General features: G+C 47.2%; 1 protein-coding gene across 1 annotated transcript in view; it reads right to left on the reverse strand.

Annotated features, from left to right (window-relative positions):
- Positions 1 to 3,660: 3,660 nt before the first annotated feature.
- Positions 3,661 to 21,910, reverse strand: part of LOC106566441 (syntenin-1) — a 29,072-nt gene continuing 10,822 nt past the window's right edge. The window contains exons 3-9 of the mRNA XM_014134479.3: positions 17,511 to 17,604; positions 12,177 to 12,277; positions 7,654 to 7,818; positions 7,337 to 7,512; positions 6,379 to 6,550; positions 5,056 to 5,147; positions 3,661 to 4,946 (exon numbers count right to left, since the gene is read on the reverse strand). Of these exons, the coding sequence (XP_013989954.3) occupies positions 4,892 to 4,946; positions 5,056 to 5,147; positions 6,379 to 6,550; positions 7,337 to 7,512; positions 7,654 to 7,818; positions 12,177 to 12,277; positions 17,511 to 17,604 (855 nt within the window). The 3' untranslated portion in view covers positions 3,661 to 4,891. The remainder of the gene's footprint in view (positions 4,947 to 5,055; positions 5,148 to 6,378; positions 6,551 to 7,336; positions 7,513 to 7,653; positions 7,819 to 12,176; positions 12,278 to 17,510; positions 17,605 to 21,910) is intronic.

The following is a 21,910-nucleotide window of genomic DNA, read 5'->3' on the forward strand; positions in this document are numbered from 1 at the left end:
GCTGCAACTCCCGTACAGACTAGGGAGAGGCGAAGGTCGAGAGCCGTGTGTCCTCCGAAACACAACCCAACCAAGCCGTACTGCTTCTTGACACACTACCCACTTAACCCTGAAGCCAGCCGCACCAATGTGTCAGCGTGCACTGCGCCCGGCCCGCCACAGGAGCCGCTAGTGCGCGATGGGACAAGGACATCCCTGCCGGCCAAACCCTCCCCTAACCCAGACCAATTGTAAGCCACCCCGTGGGTCTCCCCGTCGCGAACCCAGAATCTCTAGTGACACAGCTAGCACTGCAATGCAGTGCCTTAGACCACTGCGCCACTCGGGAGGCCTTATGTCCACAGTTTTGCATCAGAGGTTTTTTTTTGTGTGCAATATCATTGTGATATTCTATAACTATTCCATAACTGTATTATGGAATACGTTTCCAAAGCAAAAGTAAAATAATCATCTGGAACCAAGACATAGTGAATTGAATTTAAATTGTAGCATAGTTGAAGCTCCTGACCATAACAGGCCATTTACCTTTGAATGCTGAAAAACAGCTGCCTTCCATGACTTTCTTTCTTGTACACAATAGTGTTTTACTGCTTTCTGTAAGGTGTGCTGGATGTGCGTTTATGTTGTTGCTCTGTAATTCCTGTTATTTTCTGCTGCTTGACAATCCCTTCTCTGCGCGGTTTTGCTTATTTAACCTCTTCGCTATGACTTTCAGCACTTATGAGTAGTAAATCACGAGCAGCAATGACAAAATAGATTGGCTGATGAATGAATGAACTGCTTGAAGGCTTCTTTACACACATTTCACTGTTGTCATGTCGCGTGCTTTTACAGCAGACATGAACAACTTCCACAGCCCTGTTGGGATTTGTAATAGGACTTGATATTCTGGGTTGCTATAATTTCTCCCCCGTCATGTGTCATCATCATTACCTATGAATGCCCCCCCTGTCATTTTGTGAGGCCTGCTGGGTAAGGCCTCTAAATGTTTCATTAAAAGCCATATTCCTTCCTGTGAGGGAACGTGTTTGAGAATATCTCTAGCAGAATCCCAATCATAAAAGTATAGTGTGAGTGATAATCATATTGATATGCATTTATAGACTGACTCAGCTGAAGTCTCCCCGACAGAACATGACGTGTAGGGCCAACCTCACTCAGGCTGGGAGTTATTGATCGATTGCGAGTTCCTGCCTGACTATGACTAGATGCGCAGGCGTTGCATTGCGTCAAGCAATGGTTGTGTGCCACATCATCAACTGTGCAGTCTTGGCATCAGATTGCTATATCATATGATGTGGTTAGCTGATGTTGTGTTATTAGACCTAGCCAGACGTAAGATCTGGCACGCGTCTGCAATGTAGTCAGGCGGGAACTCGATTATTTTATACATTTCTTGAGCAATTCACTGGTGTTTTTAAGGAAAAAATCCCCTCATAAATGTGTATTATGGTATTTGTTTCATTAGTCCACTGTTAATACAGTCCCAAAATGTTTTGCATGTCAGCAGTCAACTTTACAAGATATTGGACTTTCAAGAAGCAATGTATCAAAGTAATGTGCCATGTGACACATTGTTTCTTGAATTTCCAATATCTTGTAAACTTGACTGCTGACATGCAAAAACATTTTGGGACCGTATCAACAGTGGACAAATAAGATAAAAATATACATTTGAGCGGATTTTTTTCTCCCTTTAACAGTAAAACACCATCCCTGCACAAAGTAAGCTTAATTAACTGTATTGTTTGTGTCTGGGGTGTTCCGTAAATGAAAAGGCTTTTACATGTAATGCTTGTTAGAATCACAGTTTGCTAATTGCTTGTTATTGCCCAACAGCTTTGTATTTTTCTGGGTTTTGAAGCATCATGTGATTTCTGATGTTCTGGTGTTGCCAGCATAGCACTTTAACAAGCCCAGTTCTTTCCATGTCCACTGTTCCACCCGCTGATCTGAAGCATCATTTGATTTGGTAATGCACTGCTATGATGTTAGATCGTGTTATGTGTCCTGTGACTTTTTATTTGGGAATAATTCCCTGTCTCCAGTGTACCTGTTTTTTGTGTGAAAAGCTTTTAGCATCGACATAGACTATCAGGCTTTATTGGTGGCTCAAAATAACTACCCAAATCACATTTGGAGTCAATGGAGCTCGCATTAGTACATGTAGGGTCATCGCTATATATATAGCACTAAACACTGTCAAAATGTTTTAGGAAATTATTTTTTTTTAAATGTTGTGACATTGATAAAGGGGTAGCCTACAGTCTTTTACATTGGAAACTAAAGAATATAGTCTTTTGACAGGTTTTCCTACTGCGTTACTGTATCCTACATCCATTTCACTCATCTTATTTCACAATATGATTGAAAGATATATTACCTCAGAAATTGTCTTTGTGTTTCATACATTCAACTCCAAGTAGACCTGGTGCACTTCAGCGTTGGTCTGAGACTGGCTGTGTCATTAGCATTGGAAGAGTGAGGCTATAGTCAGATCTGAGATTGTACTGTGTATCCCAGAGAAACACACACACTCTTTGGGGGAAATCATTTGAAGTTCTCCTTATGAGCTATGTGTATTGAATGTGCACTCTTATTTTTTGTTTTTCTTCTTTAATTGTCCGATTTATTTGTTCAATGTGTAATGGGATCTATACCCAAGATGGTCGAGTTCTATAATATCTGTACCTGAAGGGTACTTTCCCTCTTAAATGCCTTGTATGGAGATAAAACAGCAATCAATATTAATATTAATAGCTGTAGCTAGTTAGATCAATTATCTTTAAATGGAAATTAAATATTTTAATGGCAATAGTAGTGACATCACTGTTCTCCAGTACAGATCCATTTTCCCTCCCAGCATACTGAATAAAAACCAAATGACTATATTAAAACAACTGACAGTCATCTCCTTTTCTTTCTCTGTTCAGTTACACACCCAGTTCTTATTTCAAATAGCTGTGGAAAGGGAATGTAATCACGTTTTGTTGGGCTTCCTCCCACTGTTGTGATCTGTGGAGGAAGCCTATTAAATGATAACGTCACCTGTTGATAAAGTATGAAATTGGATGTGCAGAAATGTGGCCTCTGAGTCCAGCCCTGCTTTAGGGCAATACCAGCCATAGTGCTTAGCTAATCAAGACTATCTTTGTATATTTTATTTAATAATTTTGGATGAATTAATCCTTCCAGTTGGGAGACCCATGAAGTGGCGCACAATTGGCCCGGCGTCATCCGGGTTAGGGGTGGGTTTGGCCAGCTGGGATGTCCTTGTCGTCCATCGCGCTCTAGCAACTCCTTGTGGTGGGCCAGGTGCCAGCGCGCTGACTTCTGTCGACCAGCTGTACGGTGTTTCCTCAGACACATTGGTGCAGCTGGCTTCCGGGTTAAGCTAGCAGTGTGTCAAGCAGCAGTGCGGCGGGATTGTGTTTCAGAAGACGCATGGCTCTCGACCTTCTTCCACCCCCAAGTCCGTATGGGAGTTGCAGCGATGGGACAAGACGATAACTACCAATTGGGAAGAACAATAATAGAATCCAAAGTGTCTAGCTACTTCTTCCTCCAGGCAGGAAATGGGTGTTCTAAACTAGGGTAGACATTTAGTTGAAATGTCAAAGGATATATCTTCTGTGAACAAAGGCGGAGGGGACACTGATATAGCAAAATTGAAATGTGAACAAAATGATTATTTATTTGTTTTACATTAATTATCTTGGGTTACGTTAAATGCAGAAGACATTTCAGTTGAATGCATTCAGTTGTACAACTGACTAGGTGTCCCCCTTCCCCTTTACATTCATATATAAACATTTAGATTCTAGCATTTACAGAATGATGGCTGTGTGTTGTTTATCAAAGATTACATAAAAATGCTATACAAAAACACGCTTCCAAACAAGAACAGCAATAAAGGAACAACATTCTAATATTAAAAACAAACTCACTGATCAGGGCCCAGATTCACAAAACCTTCTTAAGAAATGTCTTCTTAACTGCCATTTTTTTCCCTTAACTCTGGACTTATGAAGAGAGTTAAGCAAAGTTGCCATTCCTCAAAAAGGTTATTGGAAATGTTAAATGCTTTGTTTCAAGATTTTGCGTGAGAATTGTTTTGTGATTCTGAGCCCAGGCCACGTTTTCCGTCTTGCTGTGCACATCGATCAACAAGTATAGGAAATGATTGATTGAACCCTAGATACGTATATATATTAATAACTTCAGTTTCTTGATTACTTGTGCAAACAAATCCATTCCCAGTTAACTTCTACATACGTTGTAGTTAATTTTCACTCAACTTGGAACAATAAAAAAAAAATAAAAAACATTTTAATGATTACAGGAAGGACGACTTCTAACAGGAAAGTGCACTTAGTGGGTCCGCCCAGCGTAATGTCCCAGCTGCATAGGGGAACAGGTTTATGATCAACAACCATGGAGATCATTGGCTTTTACAGCATTTTGACACAAAAGGTGAAAGGTCACGAGCCAAATAACCATTTCCATGCTCTTTATGAGGAAGCTCTGGACTGATGATAGTGCGCATGGCTTTAAAACAAATGTGTACCCAATGCAATGCCACAAACATAATTATAAGAAAACAATACTGGACTACAAGAGTTATCATATCAAAAGATGAAACATGTAAAAATAGACATAAGGGATAGAAGTAGAAAAGGAACTACATCGAATAACAATATTTGAACCATCGAGAAAAAAAAATGGTATATTTAGATTATGCTACGATGAAAGACGAAGGCGGTGACTGTGATACAAGAAGTTTTTCAGTACAGAGAGCGAGAGCGAGTTGACCCTATTGGCTGTTTGGGGGACCAATGGGAACTCTGGAGATTGTAGGCATCCTGCAGGAGACGTGGTCACGTTCCGGCCTTCACACCTCTGGCACAGAGTGGTCCATGGCTGACCGCAGCAGACCGCTGGACATTCTAAAAAGACAGAAAACACATTCTATTAATCCAAATGATAATAAGTATTCTACCAACTGTACCAACCTGAGACCTTATAATGCTATTCCTTAAACTCCTAACTGCTTACCTCTTGACCATGTGTTCGTAGATGAACTTGGGCATGATGGTGATGGTCATGGCTGTAGGAGAGCTGGTCAGGATGTCCTTGATCTGAGCATCCTGCACATCAACAAACAGTAATAACATATACGGAGTGGCCAGTTTATTAGGTACACCACTGTTCACAAATGGATCGCTTCTATAGACGGTGAGTCACGTGGCCGTGGCTTGCTATAAAAAGCAGGCAGACAGGCATCCAGTTACTGTTAGAATGGACAAAACTAGTGACCTAAGCAACTTTGAGCGTGATATGATCGTCGGCGCCAGTATCTCAGAAACGGCCGCTCTCCTGGGCTTTTCACGTACGACAGTGTCTAGGGCATGGGAATTCAACTCTGACCTTACAAGGTCCGGAGCCTGCTGATTTTCTGATAATTCATTGCACACACCTGGTGTCCCAGGTCTAAAATCAGTCCCTGTTTAGGGAAGGGAACAATGAAAAATATACAGTGGAACTGGCTTCGAGGTCCAGAGTTGACTTTGCGGGGTCTAGGTTTTACCGAGAATGGTGCGACAAACAAACAAAAAAAGTCAGCGGCAGTTCTGTGGGCGAAAACAGCTCGATAATGAGAGAGGTCGAAAGAAAATGGCAAGAATTGTGCAAGCTAACAGGCGGGCCACGAATCTCGGAACACACACAAACTCGTCGATCCTTGTCACAGGTGGGCTATTGCAACATATATCCACACCGGGTTCTGCTCCTATATGCTAAAAACAAGAAGAAGAGGCTCCAGTGGGCATGACATCACCAACACTGGACAACTGAGGAGTGGAAAAACATTGCCTGATCCTACAAATCACAGTTCCTGTTGCGTCATGCTGAGTCAGGATTTGACCTAAGCAGCGTGCGTCCATGGACCCATCCTGCCTGGTGTCAACGCTACAGGCTGGTGGCGGTGGTGTAATGGTGTGGGGATTGTTTTCCTGTTACACGTCGATACCAATCGAGCAACGATTGAACGCCACAGTGTACCTGAACGTTGTTACTGACCAAACCCAATAAGAGTCTTTGGGATGAGATGGAATGTGCTGTTGGCAGCATGAATGTGCCACCGTCCAATCTGCAGCAACTGCATGATGCCATCACGTCAGCATGGACCAACATCCCTGTGGAACGTTTAAGACACCTTGAAGAATCCATGCTCTGAATAATTCAGGCTGTTCTGGAGTCAAAGCGGGGGTCCGACCCGGTAATAGACTTAATAAACTGGCCACCGAGTGTACATTCAACTTTGGACACTGATTCATCGTCAGGGAGAAGTCACCATCAACATTTGAAGTCAAAGCTCACCTTGAGGCCGATAACATTCTGTCCGTTGATCTCACAGATGTAGTGGGCCGTCAGCAGGCCGTTGCGAGCGGCTGAACCATCCTTGACCAGCGAGGTGATGTTGCCCGACTTGAAGATGAACCCAACGTGGCCTGAGCTGTCTTTGTGCATGGTGACAGTACGCTGGAACGGCCTGAAGTCAGAACACAAACACAAAGGCTCACGAGGTAGTAAATACTCAAGACGACCACTTAGTAGTACAGTCCAAATCCTCCATTGTTTTTCATCATGTCCTTTGGTCAGTATGATATTTTGAGAAAAGGCAAACAAATAACCTCTGATTAATAGCAAAACACTACAACATGTAGTGTGGTGATCTGACCAGCAGGAGGAGCCAGAGCTGTAGTGTTTGTCAGGTTCACAGAGCAACTAACAACATTTTTACACTCCACCTACTCTAACATTCCCTCTTAACGGCCGGACATATTGATGAACATCAACACCTCATGACATAATCCAAGGAACTACACCAAACTGATCAGACCGGATTACACTGTGGCCCTGCGTCGTTCGGGTTAGGGGAGGGTTTGGCCGGGGTAGCGGAGGGTTTGGCCGGGTTAGGGGGAGGGGGGTTTGGCCGGGTTAGGGGGAGGGTTTGGCCGGGGGAGGGTTTGGCCGGGGGAGGGTTTGGCCGGGGTAGGGGAAGGGTTTTGCCGGGGTAGGGGAAGGGTTTTGCCGGGGTAGGGGAAGGGTTTTGCCGGGGGTAGGGGGTTGCCAGGGTAGGGGAAGGGTTTTGCCGGGGTAGGGAGAGGGTTTGGCCGGGGTAGGGTTTGGCCGGGTTAGGGGGAGGGTGTGGCCAGGGTAGGGCCGTCATTGTAAAATAAGAATTTGTTCTTAAACTGACTTGCCTAGTTAAATAAAAAGGTTAAATAAATAAAATTGTATCTGCATGAAATAACGGTGGTCGTCACCTCCTTACCTGTCCCGGACAATGAGCTCGATGCGGGTCTCCGCAGCAACCTTCAGGGCTTTGTGGGCCTTGTCCAGGCTCCAGCCAGCACAGTTCTGCCCGTTGATCTGGAGGACCTGGTCCCCGAAGCGCAGGCCCCCCAGGGCGGCCGGGGAGTTGGCCTGAACCAGCTGGATAAACACGCCCTGAGGAGACGGATAGATAACCGTAATCTGTAGTCTGGTTTGAGGACAGATATATAGCCGTAATCTGTAGTCTGGTTTGAGGACAGATGGATAGCCTAATTTACCACCAGACTACAGATTAGGGATATGATAATGACTCACATTGTCGATGGCTCTTAGCCTCAGGCCGACCTTCCTATCCTGGTCCTTACAGAGGATGATCTCACGCAGGCCGGGACGGATCTCTGCCCTCTTGATGCCCAAGTCTGACCCCGTCACGGGACACACCATGCCACTGATGCCCATGCCAGAAGACACTGCCACCTGCTGTGGAGAGAAAGAGGTGACATTAAGATAAGAGAGGGCAGAGATTGGAAAATAGATGGTAGAGAAACGTTACCATCAATAAGCAGTTGGAGATGGAACGTTACCATCAATATGTGGGAGATTGACTGTACCATTTCCAGGTTAACCAGGAGAACTTTCACTTGCTAAACCCCCCACCCCCCAGATCTTATAGAAAATATACTTTTTTGACAAAGCATTTAGTTCTCACTCCTATGTTATAAGACAGACTCGGCACTGTAAATTTGCCAGATTCTAGATTTGTTCTTTTCTGTGTTGTAAAGTGAATAAGAGAAGTAAATGTCAGTGGACATGATACAAGGCAGTATGAGAGATCACCCAGACACTCCCACCAGCCTACACACTAAAGAGGAGCAGAGGCCTCCCAGACACTCCCACTAGTCTACACACTAAAGAGGAGCAGAGGCCTCCCAGACACTCCCACTAGTCTACACACTAAAGAGGAGCAGAGGCCTCCCAGACACTCCCACTAGCCTACACACTAAAGAGGAGCAGAGGCCTCCCAGACACTCCCACTAGTCTACACACTAAAGAGGAGCAGAGGCCTCCCAGACACTCCCACTAGTCTACACACTAAAGAGGAGCAGAGGCCTCCCAGACACTCCCACTAGTCTACACACTAAAGAGGAGCAGAGGCCTCCCAGACACTCCCACTAGCCTACACACTAAAGAGGAGCAGAGGCCTCCCAGACACTCCCACTAGCCTACACACTAAAGAGGAGCAGAGGCCTCCCAGACACTCCCACTAGTCTACACACTAAAGAGGAGCAGAGGCCTCCCAGACACTCCCACCAGCCTACACACTAAAGAGGAGCAGAGGCCTCCCAGACACTCCCACTAGTCTACACACTAAAGAGGAGCAGAGGCCTCCCAGACACTCCCACTAGTCTACACACTAAAGAGGAGCAGAGGCCTCCCAGACACTCCCACCAGCCTACACACTAAAGAGGAGCAGAGGCCTCCCAGACACTCCCACTAGTCTACACACTAAAGAGGAGCAGAGGCCTCCCAGACACTCCCACTAGTCTACACACTAAAGAGGAGCAGAGGCCTCCCAGACACTCCCACTAGTCTACACACTAAAGAGGAGCAGAGGCCTCCCAGACACTCCCACCAGCCTACACACTAAAGAGGAGCAGAGGCCTCCCAGACACTCCCACTAGCCTACACACTAAAGAGGAGCAGAGGCCTCCCAGACACTCCCACTAGTCTACACACTAAAGAGGAGCAGAGGCCTCCCAGACACTCCCACTAGTCTACACACTAAAGAGGAGCAGAGGCCTCCCAGACACTCCCACTAGTCTACACACTAAAGAGGAGCAGAGGCCTCCCAGACACTCCCACTAGTCTACACACTAAAGAGGAGCAGAGGCCTCCCAGACACTCCCACTAGCCTACACACTAAAGAGGAGCAGAGGCCTCCCAGACACTCCCACTAGCCTACACACTAAAGAGGAGCAGAGGCCTCCCAGACACTCCCACTAGTCTACACACTAAAGAGGAGCAGAGGCCTCCCAGACACTCCCACTAGTCTACACACTAAAGAGGAGCAGAGGCCTCCCAGACACTCCCACTAGCCTACACACTAAAGAGGAGCAGAGGCCTCCCAGACACTCCCACTAGTCTACACACTAAAGAGGAGCAGAGGCCTCCCAGACACTCCCACTAGTCTACACACTAAAGAGGAGCAGAGGCCTCCCAGACACTCCCACTAGTCTACACACTAAAGAGGAGCAGAGGCCTCCCAGACACTCCCACTAGTCTACACACTAAAGAGGAGCAGAGGCCTCCCAGACACTCCCACTAGCCTACACACTAAAGAGGAGCAGAGGCCTCCCAGACACTCCCACTAGTCTACACACTAAAGAGGAGCAGAGGCCTCCCAGACACTCCCACTAGTCTACACACTAAAGAGGAGCAGAGGCCTCCCAGACACTCCCACTAGTCTACACACTAAAGAGGAGCAGAGGCCTCCCAGACACTCCCACTAGTCTACACACTAAAGAGGAGCAGAGGCCTCCCAGACACTCCCACTAGTCTACACACTAAAGAGGAGCAGAGGCCTCCCAGACACTCCCACTAGTCTACACACTAAAGAGGAGCAGAGGCCTCCCAGACACTCCCACTAGTCTACACACTAAAGAGGAGCAGAGGCCTCCCAGACACTCCCACTAGTCTACACACTAAAGAGGAGCAGAGGCCTCCCAGACACTCCCACTAGTCTACACACTAAAGAGGAGCAGAGGCCTCCCAGACACTCCCACTAGCCTACACACTAAAGAGGAGCAGAGGCCTCCCAGACACTCCCACTAGCCTACACACTAAAGAGGAGCAGAGGCCTCCCAGACACTCCCACTAGTCTACACACTAAAGAGGAGCAGAGGCCTCCCAGACACTCCCACTAGCCTACACACTAAAGAGGAGCAGAGGCCTCCCAGACACTCCCACTAGTCTACACACTAAAGAGGAGCAGAGGCCTCCCAGACACTCCATGCTGTTGGGGAGTCAGTCAGTGCTGCTCTGGGAACACAGTGCTACACTACACTGTACTCTGGTTTCTTTTTTTAAACCCTTTTTCGTGGTATCCAATTGGTAGTTACAGTCTTGTCTCATCGCTGCAACTCCCGTACAGACTCGGGAGAGGTGAAGGCTGAGAGCCATGCGTCCTCCGAAACACAACCCAACCAAGCCACACTGCTTCTTGACACAATGCCCGATTAACCCGGAAGCCAGCCGCACCAATGTGTCGGAGGAAACACCGTGCGACCGTGTCAACGTGCACGATGCTCGCCACAGGAGTCACTAGTGCCCAATGGGACAAGGACATCCCTGCCGGCCAAACCCTCCCCTAACCCGGACGACACTGGGCCAATTGTGCTCCGCCCCATGGGTCTCCAGGTCGCGGCCGGCTGCGAAAGAGCCTGGACTCAAACCCAGAATCTCTAGTGGCACAGCTAGCACTGTGATGCAGTACCTCAGACCACGGCACCACTCGGGAGGCCTGTACTCTGGTTTCTAAAGAGCCTGCTAGGAATCCGTAGGACCGGGACGACACCAGTATCGCAATACGAGTTAGTATCGTGGCAAGGAAACAAAACACGAAGCGGATTTAACTTCTTTAAGAACACATCCCTAATGTTGGAAACAAACATTATTATGATGTCATCCAGAGTCACCTGCATTTATTTCCCAGGCTATAGCACACAATATTTTACATACAGAAGGTTTTTAAAGGACCAAAGAGTTTGGTTAGCTTTGTGTTCTCATTTTTGCCATGGATTTCTTTTGTTGCAATACTGATACTGGTATGGTCCCGACGGTATGAGTCCACTACTGAGAGCTCATCCAAAACCACTGCCCCCCCCCCCAAAAAAAAAACCTAGGCTACATGCCTTCCCTGTGGCTCAGTTGGTAGAGCATGGTGTTTGCAACGCCAGCATGGTGTGTGCAACGCCAGGGTTGTGGGTTCGATTCCCACGGGTGGCCAGTACAAAAAAAATGCATGAAATGAAATGTATGCATTCACTACTGTAAGTCGCTCTGGATAAGAGTGTCTGCTAAATGACTAAAATGTTTTAAAAAAATTTTAAAAAAAATGTACAACTCTGACGAACAAAATCAAGCTCAAGTATCTCTTGTTGAACCCTGTGGTTTGAATGTAATCTCTCTTGTTGAACCCTGTGGTTTGAATGTAATCTCTCTTGTTGAACCCTGTGGTTTGAATGTAATCTCTCTTGTTGAACCCTGTGGTTTGAATGTAATCTCTCTTGTTGAACCCTGTGGTTTGAATGTAATCTCTCTTGTTGAACCCTGTGGTTTGAATGTAATCTCTCTTGTTGAACCCTGTGGTTTGAATGTAATCTCTCTTGTTGAACCCTGTGGTTTGAATGTAATCTCTCTTGTTGAACCCTGTGGTTTGAATGTATATTTACTAACTACAGTCTGAGTCACAGTGTATACACTTCAGAATGTTTCTGTGAATGCAACCTATTCTGTGAAGCAGAGGGAACTTTATCCAAGGCCGTGCTGTCTTCTCCAGAGACCTACAGGATGTGTTGTGTACTGGTGTTAGCTGGCCCGATGGCACTGGGGTCTGCTCTGCTGACGTCTGAGCATCACACAGAGGAAATATCACTCAGTAAAAATAGACCTTACATAATATGACATTCGGGCATCTTATCCCTCACTCAGCCAATGAGGAGGAAATACCGCTGAAATGAGGTCACAACTGACATCCTTCATTACAGACACATAGGGACACCATCTGACATACATCAGCAACAAGAAGTAGGCATAAATCCTCCACACGCACAACTTACATTGTCTGCCGTGGGCACCAAGGCCATGTTCCTCTGCACCTCATCACTGTCGAGGCTCAGGCCCATGTACTCTCCCAGCTCCTCCAGGTTCGGGTACAGGGCTAGACGAGAAACAACACACAGTTAATATATCAACAAAACAATCACATGTTATTGGTCACATGCACCTAGTACAAAACAGGTGTAGACCTTACAGTGAAATGCTTACTTCCAAGCCCTTAACCAACAATGCCGTTTTAAGAAGAAAAAAAAAGTGTTAAGAAAGTATTTACTAAAATTAACTGAAGTTAAATAATGAAGGAGCAACAATAAAATAACAGTAGTGAGGCTTTATACAGAGGGTACCGGTACAGAGTCAATATGCGGGGGCACCGGTTAGTCGAGGTAATATGTACATGTAGGTAGAGGTAAAGTGACTATGTATAGATAATAAACAGAGAATAGCAGCAGCGTAAAAATGGGGGGTGGGGTGGGGACAATGCAAATAGTCCAGGTAGCCATTTGATTAGCTGTTTAGGAGTCTTATGGCTTGGGGATAGAAGCTGTTAAGAAGCTTTTTGGACCAGTACCGCTTGCCGTGTGGTAGCAGAGAGAACGGTCTATGACTAGGGTGGCTGGAGTCTGTACATTTTTTTGGGGCCTTCCTCTGACACCGCCTGGTATAGAGATCCTGGATGGCAGGAAGCTTGGCCCCAGTGATGTACTAGGCCGTATGCACTACCCTCTGTAGCGCCTTGCGGTCGGAGGCCGAGCAGTTGCCAAACTAGGCAGTGATGCAACCAGTCAGGATGCTCTCGATGGTGCAGCAGTATAACTTTTTGAGGATCTGAGGACCCATGCCAAACCTTCAGTCTCATGAAGGGGAATAGGCGTTGTTGTGCCCTCTTCACGATTGTCATGGTGTGTTTGGACCATGATAGTTTGTTGGATACCAAGGAACTTGAAGCTCTCAATCTGCTCCACTACAGCCCCTTAATGATGGTGTTGGAGTCGTGAGTACAGGAAGGGACTGAGCATGCACCCCTGAGGGGCCCCCATGTTGAAGAACAGCGTGGCAGATGTGTTATTACCTACTCTTACCACCTGGGGGTGGCCCGTCAGGAAGTCCAGGATCCAGTTGCAAAGGGAGGTGTTTAGTCCCTGGGTCCTTAGATCATCACTAAGCTAAGGACCCTGTAGTTCATGGTCCTCTGTAGCTCAGTTGGTAGAACATGGTCCTCTGTAGCTCAGTTGGTAGAACATGGTCCTCTGTAGCTCAGTTGGTAGAACATGGTCCTCTGTAGCTCAGTTGGTAGAACATGGTCCTCTGTAGCTCAGTTGGTAGAACATGGTCCTCTGTAGCTCAGTTGGTAGAACATGGTCCTCTGTAGTTCAGTTGGTAGAACATGGTCCTCTGTAGTTCAGTTACTCAGTTCTTTGTTGAAGCACCTTTGGCAGCGAATACAGCCTTGAGTCTTCTTGGATATGACACTACAAGCTTGGCACACCTGTATTTGGGGAGTTTCTCACATTTTTCTCTGCAGATCCTCTCAAGCTCTGTCAGGTTGGATGGGGAGATTTGCTGCACAGCTATTTTCAGGTCTCTCCAGAGATGTTCGGTCGGGTTCAAGTCAGGGCTCTGGCCGGAACACTCAAGGACAATCAGAGACTTGTCCCGAAGCCACTCCTCCGTTGTCTTGGCTGTGTGCTTAGGGTCGTTGTCCTTTTGGAAGGTGAACCTTCACCCCAGTCTGAAGTCCTGAGCGCTCTGGAGCAGGGTTTTATCAAGGATCTCTCTGTACTTTGCTCTGTTCATCTTTCCCTGGATCCTGACTAGTCTCCCAGACCCTGGCACTGAAAAACATCCCCACAGCATGATGCTGCCACCACCATGCTTCACTGTAGGGATGGTGCCAGGTTTCCTCCAGACGTGACGCTTGGCATTCAGGCCAAAGAGTTCAATCTTGGTTTCATCAGACCAGAAAATCTTGTTTCTCATGGTCACAGAGTCCTTTAGGTGCCTTTTGGAAAACACCAAGCAGACTGTCATGTGCCTTTTACTGAGGAGTAGTTTCCGTCTGGCCACTCTACCATAAAGGCCTGATTGGTGGAGTGCTGCAGAGATGGTTGTCCTTCTAGAAGGTTCTCCCATCTCCACAGAGGAACTCTGGAGCTCTTTCAGAGTGACCATTGGGTTCTTCGTCACCTCCCTGACCAAGGCCCTTCTCCCCCAATTGCTCAGTTTGGCCGGGCGGCCAGCTCTAGGGGGAGTCTTGGTGGTTACAAAATTCTTCCTTTTAAGAATGATTGCGGCCACTGTGTCCTTGGGGACCTTGAATGCTGCAGGCATTTTTTGTTGTTCTTCCTGTCTCGGAGGTCTACAGACAACTCCTTCGACCTCATGGCTTGGTTTTTGCTCCGACATGCAACCTTTCCAAATCATGTCCAATCAATTGAATTTACCACAGGTTTTTTTTACAAATCAAAAACAGAATATTAAAAAAGAAGAAATAAGACAGACTATTACATTTGTAAGTCATGTAATTATGAACTGAAATATATTTTATGTGAATGTTGAATTGTATTTATGATCGTAAAATGTGAAAAACAAATATTTTTTTTAGGAATAAAGTTTGGGTGGAAAGTTAAAAAGGACACATGTATACCAAGGCATGTGGGAGATCGACACGATAAGCCAGACAGTCACACAGCACCCCCACAATAAACAGAAAAAGGCATAGGCTATAGGAATACACATGAGTGACACAGAGAACATCCACCCACACAGTCCACAGATGCTGTACGGGAGAAGAATTTGCTGATAGTGATTCAACTAACCACCGCCTACAGGCATCCGATCTCTTCCTATTGGACAGGAAAAATATATATAAAGACCACGCACTGCTCAGTCTACACATTGGTTTGGTTAACACACATACTCATTTAATCATTTAACTGTTGGCCTCTCTTCTCACACACAAACTACCACTCAACTAATACAGGATATAAACTGACCTTGGCCTGGTGTAATCTGCAATACCATTACCTCTCAGAGTTGCAGTGCTCTGCCAACCCCAGGGACTAAATTATGTCTCAGTGTTAAGTTTTACTCTTTCACTGTCACCTGACCTCTACGGATCACCGGGGCTGAGCCTGACGACAACACTGGCCTCCACGGATCACCGGGGCTGAGCCTGACGACAACACTGGCCTCCACGGATCACCGGGGCTGAGCCTGACGACAACACTGGCCTCCACGGATCACCGGGGCTGAGCCTGACGACAACACTGGCCTCTACGGATCACCGGGGCTGAGCCTGACGACAACACTGGCCTCCACGGATCACCGGGGCTGAGCCTGACGACAACACTGGCCTCCACGGATCACCGGGGCTGAGCCTGACGACAACACTGGCCTCTACGGATCACCGGGGCTGAGCCTGACGACAACACTGGCCTCCACGGATCACCGGGGCTGAGCCTGACGACAACACTGGCCTCCACGGATCACCGGGGCTGAGCCTGACGACAACACTGGCCTCCACGGATCACCGGGGCTGAGCCTGACGACAACACTGGCCTCCACGGATCACCGGGGCTGAGCCTGACGACAACACTGGCCTCCACGGATCACCGGGGCTGAGCCTGACGACAACACTGGCCTCCACGGATCACCGGGGCTGAGCCTGACGACAACACTGGCCTCTACGGATCACCGGGGCTGAGCCTGACGACAACACTGGCCTCTACGGATCACCGGGGCTGAGCCTGACGACAACACTGGCCTCCACGGATCACCGGGGCTGAGCCTGACGACAACACTGGCCTCCACGGATCACCGGGGCTGAGCCTGACGACAACACTGGCCTCCACGGATCACCGGGGCTGAGCCTGACGACAACACTGGCCTCCACGGATCACCGGGGCTGAGCCTGACGACAACACTGGCCTCCACGGATCACCGGGGCTGAGCCTGACGACAACACTGGCCTCCACGGATCCCTTTAAGAGTGCGCTCCTAATCTCAACTCGTTACCTGTATAAAAGACACCTGGGAGCCAGAAATCTTTCTGATTGAGAGGGGGTCAAATACTTATTTCCCTCATTAAAATGCTAATCATTTTATAACATTTTTGACATGCGTTTTTCTGGATTTTTTTGTTGTTATTCTGTCTCTCACTGTTCAAATAAACCTACCATTAAAATTAGAGACTGATCATTTCTTTGTAAGTGGGCAAACGTACAAAATCAGCAGGGGATCAAATACTTTTTTCCCCCACTGTAAGACATGATTGGAGGAAATGAGGAAGCGGGCGGCAGTGAGAGCTGTGGTTGGGCTGAGGTCCAGTGGTGATGTCATGCAGGGCCATTTCCTTCACCACCTTTCCTGTCTGTCCCCTTCAGGCCTGAGGAAGAAAACTCCCCTCCCCAGCGCTGCCACCAGGCCAGCCGTCTCCATGTCAACCATAAGCTAGCTCCACTGGGAGAAAACCAAAGCCCAGAGGACATCCCATACTGAGAAAGAGAGAATGAGAGTGAAAGAGGGGAACAAGTGAAAAAGAGCAGAAAACCACATTTTTTCCCCCTCCCTGTGGGCCCCTGTCCACCTTCCTTTTATCTTGTACTCCTCCCTCCCTCTCCCTATTGGAATCCCTGCATTGAGAGACTGCTCACTGTGGTCTCTCTGCCCATTTCACCCTCACTCAATGAAAGACACTGAGGCTAAGAGGAGACTGATCCACAGAGTAGGAGCTGAGCTAAAGAACATTCAATAAGACCCCATACCCCCAACTGCCTCTAATCCTCAGCATGTCTTTATCGCCTCTCAACACCACACTACAGAGACGAAAGGCCTTTCACCACTAACAACAGCCTGATTCAGAGAAGAGCCCCAAACAGACAAAGATGGAGAGGGAAACCAAGAGATGAAAGGGAGAGTAGGAAGAAAGTGAGAGACCAGGGCCTGTATTCAAAAAGTGTCTCAGAGTATAAGTGCTGCTCTAGGATCAGTGTTTCCTTTCAGATCATAATGAATAAGATTACATGGACAAGGAAGGACCTGATCCTAGAGCAGCAATCCTACTCTGAGAAGTTTTGTAAATAGGAACACCCTGGTCTGGAGGAGGGCAACCAACAGGTAAACTACAGAATATGGTCTGTGATACATAGAGTATCTCTGCGTGCAGTTTGAAGGCAGTTGCTCAGTAACTTTAGTGCAATGACTGGAAGACATAACAATGGTATCCACATGTTCATACGACACTGTGGAAGTAGATGAAGAGAGAGACACACAGCCAAAATCCCGAGGTATCCCTTTAACATGTGGTACAGGCCTCACAGAGCCAGTGGACTCACCTGATGATGGCATCCCCAGCCCAGCAGCCTGTGGCTGGTAGGTCCCCTCAGCGATGGCTGGGGTAGCAGTGGTATGGGCAAATTGGGTCTGAGCCTAAGAGAAAGACAGTAAAGACGTTTATTAAGTCACCACACTGAAACTAAATATATATTTATTTATTTTCACCTTTATTTAACCAGGTAGGCCAGTTGAGAAAAAGTTCTCATTTACAACTGTGACCTGGCCAAGATAAAGCAAAGCGACACAAACAACAACACAGAGTTACACGTGGAATAAACAAAGGTGCAGACGATAACACAATTGAAAAATCTATGTACAAGGTGTAGTAAGATTAGAAAGGTAAGGGGGATGAGGTAGTTGGGTGGGCTATTTACAGATGGGCTGTGTACAGGTGCAGTGAACGGTAAGCTGCTCTGACAGCTGATACTTAGTGAGGGAGATAAGTCTTCAGCTTCAGCAATTTTTACAATTCGTTCCAGTCAATGGCAGCAGAGAACTGGAAGGAAAGGCGGCCAAAAGGGGTGTTGGCTTTGGGGATGACGAGTGAAATATACCTGCTGGAGCGCATGCCAAGGGTGGGTGTTGCTATGGTGACCAGTGAGCTGAGATAAGGCAGGGCTTTGCCTAGCAAAGACTTATAGATGACCTGGAGCCAGTGGGTTTGGCAACGAATATGTAGCGAGGGCCATCCAACGAGAGCATACAGGTCGCAGTGGTGGGTAGTATATGGGGCTTTAGTGACAAAACAGATGGCACTGTGATAGATTGAATCCAATTTGCTGAGTAGAGTGTTGGAGGCAATTTTTTAAATGACATCGCCGAAGTCAAGGATCGGTAGGATAGTCAGTTTTAGAAGAATATGTTTGGCATCATGAGTGAAGGAGGCTTTGTTGCAAAATAGGAAGACGATTCTAGATTTAATTTTGGATTGGAGATACTTAATGTGAGTCTGGAAGGAGAGTTAACAGTCTCAACTATGTGGACAACTATAAATACCAAAGTCAGAACCGTCCAGAGTAGTGATGCTAGCTGGGCGGGAGGGTGCGGGCAGCAATTGGTTGAAGAGCATGCATTTAGTTTTACTAGCATTTAAGAGCAGTTGGAGGCCACGGAAGGAGTGTTGTATGGCATTGAAACTCGTTTGGAGGTTTGTTAACACAGTGTCTAAAGAAGGGCCAGATGTATACAGAATGGTGTCGTCTGCGTAGAGGTGGATCAGAGAATCACCAGCAGCAAGAGCGACATCATTGATATATACAGAGAAAGGAGTCGGTCTGAGAATTGAACCCTGTGGTACCCCCGTAGAGACTGCCAGAGGTCCGGACAACAGGCCCTCCGATTTGACACACTGAACTCTGTCTGAGAAGTAGTTGGTGAACCAGGCGAGGCAGTCATTTGAGAAACCAAGGCTGTTGAGTCTGCCAATAAGAATGCGGTGATTGACAGAGTCGAAAGCCTTGGCCAGGTCGATGAAGACGGCTGCACAGTACTGTCTTTTATCGATGGCGGTTATGATATCGTTTAGGACCTTGAGCATGGCTGAGGTGCACCCATGACCAGCTCGGAAACCAGATTGCATTGTGGAGAAAGTACAGTGGGATTCGAAATGGTCGATGATCTGTTTGTTAACTTGGCTTTCGAAGACCTTAGAAAGGCAGGGCAGGATGGATATAGGTCTGTAACAGTTTGGGTCTAGAGTGTCTCCTCCTTTGAAGAGGGAGATGACCGCGGCAGCTTTCCAATCTTTAGGGATCTCAGACGGTACGAAAGAGGTTGAACAGGCAAGTAATAGGTAATAGGGGTGGCAACAATTTCGGCGGATAATTTTAGAAAGAGAGGGTCCAGATTGTCTAGCCCAGCTGATTTGTAGGGGTCCAGATTTTGCAGCTCTTTCAGAACATCAGCTATCTGGATTTGGGTGAAGGAGAAGTGGGGGGGCTTGGGCAAGTTGCTGTGGGGGGTGCAAAGCTGTTGACTGGGGTAGGGGTAGCCAGGTGGAAAGCATGGCCAGCCGTAGAACAATGCTTATTGAAATTCTCGATTATCGTAGATTTATCGGTGGTGACAGTGTTTCCTAGCCTCAGTGCAGTGGGCAGCTGGGAGGAGGTGCTCTTATTCTCCATTGACTTTACAGTGTCCCAGACCTTTTTGGAATTAGTGCTACAGGATGCACATTTCTGTTTGAAAAAGCTAGCCTTAGCTTTCCTAACTGACTGTGTATACAACTCTTACAGTATGATGGTACCCCCCCACCCCCCCACACTGAAACTCAATACAACTCTTACAGTATGATGGTACCCCCCCACACTGAAACTCAATACAACTCTCACAGTATGATGGTACCCCCCCACAATGAAACTCAATACAACTCTTACAGTATGATGGTACCCCCCCACACTGAAACTCAATACAACTCTTACAGTATGATGGTACCCCCCCCCCCCCACACTGAAACTCAATACAACTCTTACAGTATGATGCTACCCCCCCCCCCCATAAAGAACAACATTAAGCTAGCACATGCAAATAAGAACACATTTGTAAGAACAGACACCTCATTCTTCTTGGAAGGGAAAAAATCTTTATATGTAAGACAAAACATCACTAGACAGTGTAACGGACACTAGAACACCTGCAGTCTAGACAGTGTAACGGACACTAGAACACCTGCAGTCTAGACAGTGTAACGGACACTAGAACACCTGCAGTCTAGACAGTGTAACGGACACTAGAACACCTGCAGTCTAGACAGAGTAACGGACACTAGAACACCTGCAGTCTAGACAGTAACGGACACTAGAACACCTGCAATCTAGACAGTAACGGACACTAGAACACCTGCAGTCTAGACAGTAACGGACACTAGAACACCTGCAGTCTAGACAGAGTAACGGACACTAGAACACCTGCAGTCTAGACAGAGTAACGGACACTAGAACACCTGCAGTCTAGACAGAGTAACGGACACTAGAACACCTGCAGTCTAGACAGAGTAACGGACACTAGAACACCTGCAGTCTAGACAGAGTAACGGACACTAGAACACGTGCAGTCTAGACAGAGTAACGGACACTAGAACACCTGCAGTCTAGACAGAGTAACGGACTCTAGAACACCTGCAGTCTAGACAGAGTAACGGACACTAGAACACCTGCAGTCTAGACAGAGTAACGGACTCTAGAACACCTGCAGTCTAGACAGAGTAACGGACACTAGAACACCTGCAGTCTAGACAGAGTAACGGACACTAGAACACCTGCAGTCTAGACAGAGTAACGGACACTAGAACACCTGCAGTCTAGACAGAGTAACGGACTCTAGAACACCTGCAGTCTAGACAGAGTAACGGACACTAGAACACCTGCAGTCTAGACAGAGTAACGGACACTAGAACACCTGCAGTCTAGACAGAGTAACGGACACTAGAACACCTGCAGTCTAGACAGAGTAACGGACTCTAGAACACCTGCAGTCTAGACAGAGTAACGGACACTAGAACACCTGCAGTCTAGACAGAGTAACGGACACTAGAACACCTGCAGTCTAGACAGAGCAACGGACACTAGAACACCTGCAGTCTAGACAGAGCAACGGACAGTAGAACACCTGCAGTCTAGACAGAGTAACGGACTCTAGAACACCTGCAGTCTAGACAGAGTAACGGACACTAGAACACCTGCAGTCTAGACAGAGCAACGGACACTAGAACACCTGCAGTCTAGACAGAGCAACGGACACTAGAACACCTGCAGTCTAGACAGAGCAACGGACACTAGAACACCTGCAGTCTAGACAGAGCAACGGACACTAGAACACCTGCAGTCTAGACAGAGCAACGGACACTAGAACACCTGCAGTCTAGACAGAGCAACGGACACTAGAACACCTGCAGTCTAGACAGAGCAACGGACACTAGAACACCTGCAGTCTAGACAGAGCAACGGACACTAGAACACCTGCAGTCTAGACAGAGCAACGGACACTAGAACACCTGCAGTCTAGACAGAGCAACGGACACTAGAACACCTGCAGTCTAGACAGTAACGGACACTAGAACACCTGCAGTCTAGACAGTAACGGACACTAGAACACCTGCAGTCTAGACAGTAACGGACACTAGAACACCTGCAGTCTAGACAGAGCAACGGACACTAGAACACCTGCAGTCTAGACAGTGTAACGGACACTAGAACACCTGCAGTTTAGACAGTAACGGACACTAGAACATCTGCAGTTTAGACAGTAACGGACACTAGAACACCTGCAGTCTAGACAGTAACGGACACTAGAACACCTGCAGTCTAGACAGTAACGGACACTAGAACACCTGCAGTCTAGACAGAGCAACGGACACTAGAACACCTGCAGTCTAGACAGTGTAACGGACACTAGAACACCT

Source organism: Salmo salar, chromosome 13 (genome assembly GCF_965601325.2).
Source record: "Salmo salar chromosome 13, fSalSal1, whole genome shotgun sequence".
Classification (NCBI taxonomy): domain Eukaryota; kingdom Metazoa; phylum Chordata; class Actinopteri; order Salmoniformes; family Salmonidae; genus Salmo; species Salmo salar.